General features: G+C 34.3%; 1 protein-coding gene across 6 annotated transcripts in view; it reads left to right on the top strand.

Annotated features, from left to right (window-relative positions):
• The window catches only part of LOC116846119 (large neutral amino acids transporter small subunit 1), a 58,530-nt gene extending 47,754 nt beyond the window's left edge, over positions 1–10,776 (top strand). For 2 of the 6 annotated variants that reach the window (XM_032819587.1, XM_032819586.1), the window contains exons 8-13: positions 2,856–2,930; positions 4,730–4,889; positions 4,974–5,066; positions 6,880–6,935; positions 7,772–7,917; positions 10,326–10,776. In XM_032819587.1, coding sequence (XP_032675478.1) covers positions 2,856–2,930; positions 4,730–4,889; positions 4,974–5,066; positions 6,880–6,935; positions 7,772–7,917; positions 10,326–10,629 — 834 coding nt within the window. In that variant the 3' untranslated portion in view covers positions 10,630–10,776. Of the gene's footprint in view, positions 1–2,855; positions 2,931–4,729; positions 4,890–4,973; positions 5,067–6,879; positions 6,954–7,771; positions 7,918–10,325 lie in introns of those variants that run through there. The other 4 variants (XM_032819591.1, XM_032819588.1, XM_032819589.1 and 1 more) reach the window with 3 other exon arrangements.
• Positions 10,777–11,946: the final 1,170 nt, after the last annotated feature.

Below are 11,946 nucleotides of genomic sequence, written 5' to 3' on the forward strand. Positions count from 1 at the left end.
TCCTTAATTTTGTAAAATTTGAGTGCATTGTTATAAAGCTTATTAAAACTTTTATTTGAAATTTTCTTTTGTATTATTTACCGTTCCGATAATATTCGCTCAGTAATATTAAAACTGATTTTTTTCAAGAGAATTTTTTCACCTTTTACCGGCCGTATGTACGAAAAAGAAAGATTTATTAATACATGGACAACTAAAATTATTAACTGCAAGAGTAAATTTTCTTGCTTTTATAGCAAAGTTACTTAGTTGTGATAGCTAAAAGATTTGCTAATATATACAGGGTATCCCGTCACTATCGCATTATCTCTTAAGGGCGGATTCCTGAAGTAATTTGAATAAGAGAATCCTAATACAAAAATGGCGAGGCTAGAATATTTTTCAAATTATAAACGATTAAAATTGACCAATTATACTGGCTAAAGTACATGCGCTCAGGTACAGTACAACAGAATGATACAGATGCATGCACATGTCGTCCCTTTTCCAAATATTGATACGGAAGTTCTAAACATACAATAATATATGTAATAATAATCTTTTCTATCATTTAAATAAACATATCGCAAATAATAACAATCTCGTCAAAATGTTATTAATAAAATATCACACAATACATTTATGAAAATCAGTAAGCTGTCACACACTTGACGTTTCTTTCAGAGATTTACAACTAATTTCATATCTTATGCAAATTCTCACTTATGTGCCTGCACCTGTACCATTGTGTGTTGTACCGTAGCTGAGCGCGCGTACTTTAGCCAATATACACGCAAAAAAAGAACTAGCTTTCAGAGCTAAAAAATAGCTGGCAGATAAGATGTGTCACTGAAATAGAGACAGCTAATGTCGATACTACCGAAGCTAAATTTATTCGTTGTTAAACTTAGGCGCTACAGCGAGAAATATTAACTGCTAGAAATAAATGACTGTAACAAATGATTGTAGCTGTATGGCAAACTTCTTTAATATATGCATACGATAAGAAATTTACGAATAACTGCCATTTTCTTAGATACTTGAAATAATGTATTTTAAATGTCACCTAATTTGTATTTCATAGCGAATGCATATTAGCCAATTCTTGACAGTGACAGCTAAACGATTAGCCTTTTGACTAAGTTTGAATCAGCTACCGTGGTTTAGCTGATATTACTAACCCTTATAGAAATATCATACTAAGAATCATTGATAATTACTTATTATCCAGTATTTTTAATACTGAAAATAAGTAATTATCAATGATTCTTAGTATGATATTTCTATAAGGAAAGTCATTTTTTTGCGTGTAATTGGTCAACTTTAATCGTTTGTAATTTGAAAAATATTATAGCCTATAGACATTTTTGCATTAGAATTTTTTTCTTCAAATTATCTCAGAAATTCGTCCTTAAGAGATAATGCGATAATGACGGTACACCCTGTATATTAGCAAATCTTTTAGCTATTACAACTAAATAACTTTGCTACGAAAGCAAGAAAATTTGCTCCTGCAGTTAATAATTTTAGTTATCCATATATTAGCAAATCTTTTTTTTCCGTGTGGGCACGTACAAAACAATATGTGTCTCTTATTTAGCCCTAGATTACAGCATGTTAAAAGCTTATCAAAATCGGAGTGTACTTAGGTAGATTTATTTGTAAGTGATAGATTTACTCGTGTGTGTAGTTGATCTAACGATCGTACACGATCGATCGTATTAACGCGTCCTATAAAATAATACATCGGCAATCAATAATATATTAAGTATTAGTTAGCAACGTCAGGTACAACATAGCGACGTAGATGAATTCGCCGGATGAAGTTGTTACATACAAAGTGCCCACGACACTACGTCAACTAACAGTGACATCACATTAGCATTGGACAACGAGTTCAATGTAAATTAACAGCAATATGAAGCAATGTAATATAACATGTCGTACATAACAGTTATACTACTGGATGAGAAATTATAACATTCACATATAATGTTACTGTTAGTTGGTGTGTGTGTTTGCTGGATGTGCACAGAAGAATATCATTTTACTGTTAAAAAAAAAGCGGGTACTCAATTTGTTGTACTTCTTTTAAGTAATAATCATCTTTTCAACAAAGAATATTTTCCTTATAATGGGTTTAAAATACATACGTCACGAATTTTAGAAAAACTCACTTTCATGTGCTCAAAACAGGAATTAATTTTTTTTACAAAAATATTATAAAACTTTACTTTAAAGAAGAAAAGTTAGTTTCACTTTATGTAACAAACGATCCAAATTTTTCTTTTAATTTAATATTCTTGATTAAACTTACCAGTATTCAGAATACATCTTGAATAATTTTGATGCTTATGACAAACTTATGGTAGATTTGCGGATATAAAAATTTATGTAATTCTCTTGAAACAAATAATATTTATTTTAATGCATGACTGAAAAGAAATTAAAACAATTACTCGTCGGTTTCTTACTATTGCACAAGTTAATAATATTTATATACTTACTCCTTTTGCTACAAATCTTCCATTTCATTGTAATCTCTCTCTGTTCTGCTTTAACCAAAAAATTACATTGTTAATTCGCGGTGGATTGATTGAGAGCTTCCTCGAAAATTGGCATCGCTCTTTTGCTGTTCAATTTGGGAAATTTTTCTCGATACGTTCATAATCAACGAGTTTAAACACACGAGTGATTCAATCTTGTTGATCAACGTAATTACCGACGATGGCAAATAAAAATTCAGTGTAATCTCGGCTGATTGTTTTCGAGCTCGCTCGCATCTCGTGCTCGTCACGATGGTAGAACGTCGCCGGGACTGAAAATATTGATTTTCACGAACGTTAATCGAAAATTCCCTGACAATCTCATTGCAGGCTCTGCTATCCATGTTGTATCTGTGCTCTTCCAACATCTCCGCTCTCATCAATTACGTCGGCTTCGCTACTTGGGTAAGTAGAACATTCTTTCTCTCGCTCTCTTTCTCTTCTCACTTCCAGTATAAAACACTCCCGACTAAGACTCTAAGCCCGTATTACTAGTTGTCGCTTGAAACTTATCTCACGTGAAATATTTTTATTTAGAGTTAGAAGCAAGATTAGAATAGAGATCGAATTTTTTCAGTTGAATTATGATATATGTGGACACTTGTGTGTCAACTGGAAAACTCTCGTCTAACAAATCTGAGTATCTCACTTGAAACGACTATCAAGTGATAATAATTAACACGGACTTTAGACCCATTTTTATCGAGCTCCAGTTAAACTAACCGTTTTAGTAACTTTGCAAAATTCCAACTAAAGCTGCTGTTTGGAAAAAAATGGAAAATGAAGAGCTATAACTATAGATTGATAACGCTGCAGCTAACGTCCTAATATGATAGAAAATTTAGTTAGGACGTGCACTTTCCTTAGAGAAATATCATACTAAGAATCATTGATAATTACTTATTTTCAGTATTAAAAATACTGGATAATAAGTAATTAATGATTCTTAGTATGATATTTCTATAAGGATTTTATATTTAACTGTAGCGTTACTAATCCACATTTATAACTCCTCACTTTCCACTTTTTTTCCAACAACAGCTTGTGTCCTGTAAAGTTGCCAAAACGGTTAGTTTAAACAGAACTTGATAAAAGTGGCCCTTAGTCACTCAAAAGGTTTGGTTACATTGAATTAATTTCTGGTAAAATATGGACGAATCAGAAATTCCGGAGTTAAAGTTACTAAAGTTCTGTTCAAGTTAATAAAATTTCTCATTAAATCAACAAAATTCTGATAGTATCAACAGGAATTTTCTGCTTCGCTCATATTTCACCAAAGATTGGTTAATCCAACCACTTTTCTTTCCTGCGCCGAGATATAATCAGTATAGGCGGAAACGTAAAGAGAGATGGCTGTCAATATAACGACCTTCTCGTTCGAATTTTCCCTCAGCATAATTAACGCGAAGCAACGCGCGACTTTCCCCCGTTCATTGTTCAACGCGCGAATAATCACACACGTTTAATCACCAAGATTCGTGATCATCACGATCGCAAGATACTCGCGATCTCAGTGAGATTCATACAACATGCTCACGGCAAAATCATTAGTTCGACCGGACGAGTGATAATTTTCTAATTCCCATTCCGCGCGGCGTAATTGGCTTCGTCGGGCCACATCTCGCGTACACAAGGCCTCTTTGTTTCCAAAATAGTCACTTCGGAGCACGAAATGACCCTTATTATTCTGTCGTGCCGTATAAGACATCTCGCACGTGTCCACCGGTAAATATTTCTAACTTATCGACTTACATATCTTCGATCAAAATTCGGCATATCGCTGTCGTGTAGCTGACTTTCTGCGATGCAGATGATTGACAAAAATTAGAAATTTAAAAATAGAATTTTAAAAGAGCTTAGACACAATTTTTCCCTGCTCCTATCAAAGCCTCATGAAGACAGATCCACTTAAGTCCTGCACAGAGATGTAACGCTCTTAAAAATTAGCGCCTAGACTTGTAAATCTGACTAAACTCTTGGTACACTTAACTAAACTCTACTGCCTGTAATATATTCATAGAATATCAGATTTGAATATATTCAGGAATTGAGAATATTCGTATTTTATAAGAATCTTCATAGAATACTTTGTGCTATCTGGGAATTTTTCGGCTGCAATTTTCTATAGAGATATCTTTAAAATATCTAAGGATATTCTTATTAATCAATGGTTAAATCGAGTCGGTTAATTTCGATTTTTGCAGCTGAGTATAGGCGTCTCCGTGCTGTGTCTGCCTTGGCTCAGATGGAGCCAGCCGAACTTGCCGAGACCGATCAAGGTGAATCTTATCTTCCCATTCTTTTACATCCTAGCTACTCTGTTCGTCACCGTGGTGCCGATGTACGCCAGTCCCATTGAAACAGGTGAGCGTGCGAGCGTTAGCAAAGTGCATCGCGTGATCACCAGATTCCGGGTTAGTGTCTCACGAGAACGATTCTCCATTCTAGGATACGGCTGTCTGATGATACTCTCTTCTGTACCTGTCTACTTTGCCTTCATCGCGTGGAAAAACAAGCCCAAGTTCTTCCAGCAGGGAGTCGGTAAGTTGCAAGCAAAACGTCACGCGTTCAATGTCGCAACACTTAGCAAAGTTCGTCGATTTTTCGAAAAAGAAAGTAGAAAACATTCTTACACGGAGAAAAATAATTTCGCTCTTTTAGCAAAATCGTTGTTGCTACTGCATATTCGTAGTGACATCAAAAAAGTTTAGTTGACGTAACTAATTTTACAAATTATTCGTTATCAGAGCAGAAGTAGTTTCGTTGCTAGGATAGAAAAAATTTGTTGAGTGTATTTGTCCTAAGAATTATGTTAATTTGCTATTGATGCAAAATAATGTATTCTTAACAAATTTATTTGCTATCGAAGCAAAACTGCAACTGCTTATACAGGGTGTCCGGTAATTGATTGAGCAATCGCCGTGTACGGGTAGAACGGGTCAAAATAATCATAAAAGTTATATACTATTCTGAAATTTTCTCAATATTTATTCCGTAATTAGTTAAAATGTATAAATGAATGAGCTCACGAGAAGCGGTAGGACAGGCTTTGTGTGTAAAAGAAATGGCTTACCTCTTAGACTGAGAGAAAAATGTATTATATTTGGAACTATAACCCCTTATAGAAATATCATACTAAGAATCATTGATAATTACTTATTATCCAATATTTTTAATACTGAAAATAAGTAATTATCAATGATTCTTAGTATGATATTTCTATAAGGGATGGCATAATAAAAATATTATAGTTAGGAATATAATTTTTATAGTAAATGTTACCATAATATTTGTAATATTTACAATATAAGTATAGTATAACTGACCCGTGTAAAATTTTTACCAAGAATTATAATTATTTGAAATAAAAAATATGGTAAAGTGGCAAATATTGAATGGTAAAAGAAATTAACTATTTTATATAGTCAATACAATTGGAATATTTGGCAATTATAGGTACATGTAACTATATTCCTAAAAGGTGCTTTACCATATATATAGAGTAATAAGATGGTGACTATAAATCTGTGTTCATTCTACTACATCTTCATGTTTAGATGAACTATAAATATATGTTTGAGGCCAAAACGAACTATAAAATATAGTGAGATTATAGTTATTCCAACTATTTTTTTCTCTCAGTGTAGCAACGATGAGTAAACAGATGATTTCGAGGCGAAGTAACAAGCGACACGTATACGTTACTCCGCCTCGAAATCATCTGTTTACTCATCGTTGCTAAGAGGTAAGCCATTTCTTTTACACACAAAGCTTAAAGTCCTACCGCTTCTCGTGAGCTCATTCATTTATACATTTTAATTAATTACGGAATAAATATTGAGAAAATTTCAAAATAGTATATAACTTTTATGATTATTTTGACCCGTTCTACCCGTATACGGTTGCTCGATCAGTTACCGGACACCCTGTATAAATCCATCGTGGTTCTTATAGCAAAATAATTTGTAGATTCAGCAAATTATATCCAACAAATAATAATTAGTACTCTTAGCAAATCTTTTTGCTGTCCATATAATAACGAAAAGATTTTGCTAGACCAGTAGAAAATTTGCTAGGCCAGCAAATTATTTTTCTCCGTGTTGTCGCTTTTGTAAGATGTGGTGTTTTCGTGAGAATCGGATCGTCCAATACTGTCTTTGAAGGCGAAGCTACAAAATTCAGCGTCATAAGCATTAAATTGATCGATATATCACTTTAGAAGATTTCTCTCACTCACTCACTTGAAGCGTAATAATAGCCATTACAGGTGTAACATTTCAATTTACAATCGTGCAAATCGCTCTCACGAACGTGGCACTTCGTGCGTCTCTGTTTAACCGATTTGTTCCCACAGGCGCCGTCACCCAAACTTTGCAGAAGCTGATGGTAGTCGTGAGGCCCACCACTAAGGTTCAAAACACACTATAACATAATTCTACTCTTGTCATGTCACGCATGCTTAGCACTCATTCGTTCTTTTTGCTATCCGGTTTTCATCTCAGGTGACACATTTACTACTATCTCACAGAGACTTAACTATTATCTCAGTCTATGAAGTTCTAAAAGATATCTTAAAGATGTCTTCAAAAAATAAGACGTCTTTAAGGCATCTTTGAAGAGTTTGTGCTGGGATATTTTTCTCTTTTTTCTATCTCTCTATTCCATCTTCGTAGATCACTCTTGATCGATTCACTGTGCATGTCTCTCTCTAACACTCAAACATGAACTTCTTTTTTGCTGTAATGCGTAGAGGAAACTGGGACTTAGTTGGCTACCGCGGTAAGTTGGCAAAACCGATTATTTCTAATATATATAACAAGTTACAAAATTAAGTAAGCAAGATTTTTAAACATATCAAAGGTGACTTTGAAATCCTTGCTTTCTTGACTCTGAAATTTATTAAAGAACAATAGAAAAAATCGAGTTTGCCAACTTTTACTCAATGGCCAAATAGCTCTAGTCTCCCCTATCCATATCTCGCTGTGAAGTATTCTCAATCGATTGCATATTCATCCTCGAGGGATACTTTATCGCATCTCGCTTTCATCATTCAGAACCTTCTCTCTTAAAGTGAATCAGTGAAACATCATTGAAAGCAGTATACACTGATTTGCAGCTATAAGTACAGCACTGAAACTGCTCAGTACTATACTTATAACTGATATCAGTGACTATCCACTGATTTACTTTAAAAGAGTTCGCTTGACGCCTTCGCCTGCTGTTCATCTTGCTTCTTATTCCCTCAGTTTGAAATACCAACTAATTTTGTGAGTACACCGCCGCACAGTCGCAACGCCACGCTTATTTGTTCTACGGACGATGATCCACTCCAAGCAAAATTCTCATATTTGCGGAATACTTTAATATCGTCGTCGCAGACATCGAAGCTTAGGTAAAGATTCGGTTTCAAAGGCGAATATCACAAGACAGAGATTTCTCTTTCGTAATTACTTTTCCGATACTGCAGTGTTTCTGATATCTTTCGTTTTCTCGAACAGAGATTATTTTTGCGAGAAATGATTCTTCAGATCAAAGATAAAGAAAATTTGGACACGCATACTCGAAGTCAAAGAAGATATTCAAGTATTTCCTCGAATTATCGTGTATCTTCTAAATTTCTTGAAGTGAAATCTCACTCAAAATAAGAGTGAAAAGTGACAATATTTTCATTCAAAACGATAGTAGAAATACTGCCACCCGAAATCGCAAGAGTGAATGTTCTACTCAAACTGCAGGCCGTTTTACATTGAAAAAGTAGCAGTAACAATGTTGGTGGCAAAAAACTAATAACAAAAATGTCTTTAGCAAAACTATGTTCTCTAAAAAAACGACTTACTGAATGTTTCTAACAAAATATTCGTTTAATAATTTGTGAAAAACACAAATGTCACCCCGACATAGTTAAAACAACTATTTACCATGATTAAACTGCTAATATTGTTAACAATATTGTTAACAAAAATGATATCCTCAAATATTTTCAATAAAGTTAGAAAACTTTGAATAATTAATAATCTGTTATTAGCAAATGTGCACTGAGAGAAGAATTTAGTAAATATTATCAAAATTTGGTTACTATTACTAAATGGTAGACGTAAATATAGCGGGCCAAAGTTATGCCAATACTTATTAATTAATTTAGTTCTGTAAAATAAATTATTTATTTGACAGAAGTAAAATTTATTTGCTTCCAGAATATATTTGGTAAATAAAACTTATTGAATAGTTGAGCAAAATAAGCGATTTTGTAGTAGTTACAAAATTTTTAGTAGGTTCAACCAACCATCTGTAATAATAGATATTGAAACGATGTAATAGCTGCAAATGAATGAATTTTTCGTTGTGCTGCAATAAAATATACTTATACTGGTAACAAAATAGAACTCGTACCTACTGAATTTTTTATTACATGGAATATAACAATTTCATAACAATTATCAAATATTTGCTCATAACTGTAATATATTTCATATTAAATATTTAACATTAAGTAACTATTACTAAATTATTTAATTAATGTTACTGTGAATGCAATTACGTCATATTTCCGATCTATTAAATATTTGGTAATTATTATCATATTTAGTATTAGTTACTAAGGATTCAATGAATTTCTGTAACTAAATGCAGTTTATTATAGTCTACCAGTCTTTTAGTTACCAATCTTTTCTCTCAGTGTGTGTTATATATAAATTTGACAACTTTTATAGTACGATTAGTCGAGTTAAGACAAAAATTTTGTTATTAATAGTATTGTTAACATATATCTAGTTCAATTTTCCGCTAATAACATTTGCCTTCACTGCCTTTTGATCTAGACCGCCAAGTAATGGATTGCAGAAGTAATATTTTTGACAATATAGGTGACAAAGTTATCGGCATATTATCAAAATAAATAACTCTTGTTAATAACATTTGTTTTCTGATGTTTCCAAAATGTTGAAGACAAATATTGTTAATATTTTTCATTCTAAAGTAACAAGGTTAACAGCAAACTGTGATTAACTTGTTTTGTAACTTGTTATAAACAATTATTTTCAGTAATTTTAAGCGAGATACGCATTATTAGTAGTGTTACTGCTGGTGCAAATCAGTCTTTAGAGAGGATCCCGTCATGAGCGAATATTTCAGTCGTTTAGAGTGAATAACGGTAGAGCATATCAGATTCACTTTTCAATTTCGATTTAGAGTGAAGATTCACTCTAAATCATTCAAATTCGAGTGACTGGTCACTCTATTATTCGAGTGGAATTTCACTCAAAGAAACTTCGGGGATATAACGGCGACAACGGCATCGTTCCCTTCATCCGTTTCACGAGAGAAATGTCGTTTAACGCGTAGACGATTTATAATCGGGCGGCGCGAATCGCGCGCGTCGTGACTTTCGCTTAAGTTGGCCAATACATTGTTAAGATTTAATTTTACACTTCACACATCCCGACATCACACATACATACACCGAAACACAACGATCACACTCGGGCGTGCTGAAAACGAATCTCTCTCTCTTTCCCTCCCACTCTCTCTTTCTCAAACCTTTCTAAATTGCATTACAAAACATCCTTTTTGATGAAATCTTACTCAGTACTCTATGGTGTATGTAACGTGAACTATAAGTATTGAGTAAGATTTTGTTCAAAAAGGACGTTTCGAAGTACAATCCTAACAACTCTCAAAGCATCAGCGACTAACGACGCGCTGGCGACTTCGATTTCGACTCCCCGCTAGAACCGCATTCGCATTCTACCGCGAGTCGTCCCGACACGAGTTATCCTAACACGGCACTCGCTTTTGTTGCAGTAAGTGCGACGAGGCTATTGCAAAAGATAATGCTGGTCGTCGGCAAGACGAAACCCGCTCAGGTGTAATCAGCCAAGATGAAGACCAGCTCGAGATCGAGATGTCGAAGGCGAGCCACTTGGGCGAACGAAAGTCGAGGAGGAAGCCTGTCGATCTGCCAGCCAAAAGAGTCAACTTCTCCGTCCTCCTGAGGAAAATGAAAGCCTCCTCGCAGAAGATGGAAGTCCTCGGAAATGGAGGTCAGCTGAGAGTCCGGCTCGACGAGTCGACCAAGTTGCTTTCGACTCCACGAAGGGGCGAGTAAAAGGGCGTCCTAAGACAACAGACAGCCATATTGTATCAGGACGTCGGTTGGAGGAGAGAAGAGAGAGAGAAGTAGCTCGTCTTCCGGAATCTCCGGATCTCGTCCCCCGGTTGTTGCGGACTCATAGCACCAGGACCTGCCCGCCCGATCACGAAGTCTCGAAACAAGGCTGCTACCTTTCGCCACGGCGAAGGGACATACGCGATGTATCACGACTGCACGGTTTCACGTTAATCATCATAACGATCATCATTCATTTCGCCTGAGAGTCTCGTCTTCTATGCGACGGGACTCGTCGTTCGCGGAAGGGATTTCCGCGAGTATAAGTTAAGCATAATCAATATCGATTAGTCGTTAATTTGGATTAGCGCTATCAGTATGGACCAAGGTACTGTGTACTTTCACACGCACTATGCGTCATGTCAACGCCGTAACATTGTAATTAAAAATGTAAAATTACCATCAGATTCAAAGTGACGATTACTTACGGCAAAATTACGGTAAGATGATAACTTTGATAACTTTTAAGATGGTATTAGTAATTTTTATAAAATTCCATGTTTTTCATAGTTTCATGCAAATATTTGTGATTTCCGCACTAATGCAGCCTTACAACTATACGCGTGAGGACAAAATTCTGAAGATAAAACAACATTCTTTTTATATTCTCATCTAATATATATCTGGTAATCTCTGAATTTTGTCTCTCTTTCAGATGAAAAAAAAAAGTAACTATTTATAATCCTTTGAGATTAGTAAAGTTTTCTTTTCTTAAAATATTATTAATAATTTTTAATTATATATCACAGTCTCTAGTCGCTGAAACAGCAAGATAATAAATGAAAATGCTATAAGCCGGATAATATAAAAAATATAAATTGTTTGCGAGATATGAAAAATATAGATTGAAACTTTACAACTGTTTTAAGTTTCTCTAGTTACTATGTATCTACTTTCCTAATTACTATATGCTATATATATGATATCAATATACAATATCATAATATTTTATAGAAATTTTCTGTAATTTTTTTCTAAATGACCATTTTTTTCTAGTTTTTCAAAATTAATCGAGTAATTTACCGTAATTTACCGTAAGTTATTGTCATTTTTATCTCTAGCTGTAATTGAAGTTACTTGCACGGTTTTCAGTCTTAACAACCGTAAGGACGAAAATCTTGCTAAATAAGTCGGAATAAGGAAATTTTAGATAATAAGTCGTTATATGCGCGCGTTTACACGGTGGCTAAAACGAATTAATGACGATTTAGTGACATCCATTATACCGACATCCAGATACCGTAGTCTACGTTCACA

This window comes from Odontomachus brunneus, unplaced genomic scaffold, assembly GCF_010583005.1.
Source record: "Odontomachus brunneus isolate Ranch 3 - 2012 unplaced genomic scaffold, Obru_v1 Obru_scaffold_060, whole genome shotgun sequence".
In the NCBI taxonomy this organism is placed as follows: Eukaryota; Metazoa; Arthropoda; class Insecta; order Hymenoptera; family Formicidae; genus Odontomachus; species Odontomachus brunneus.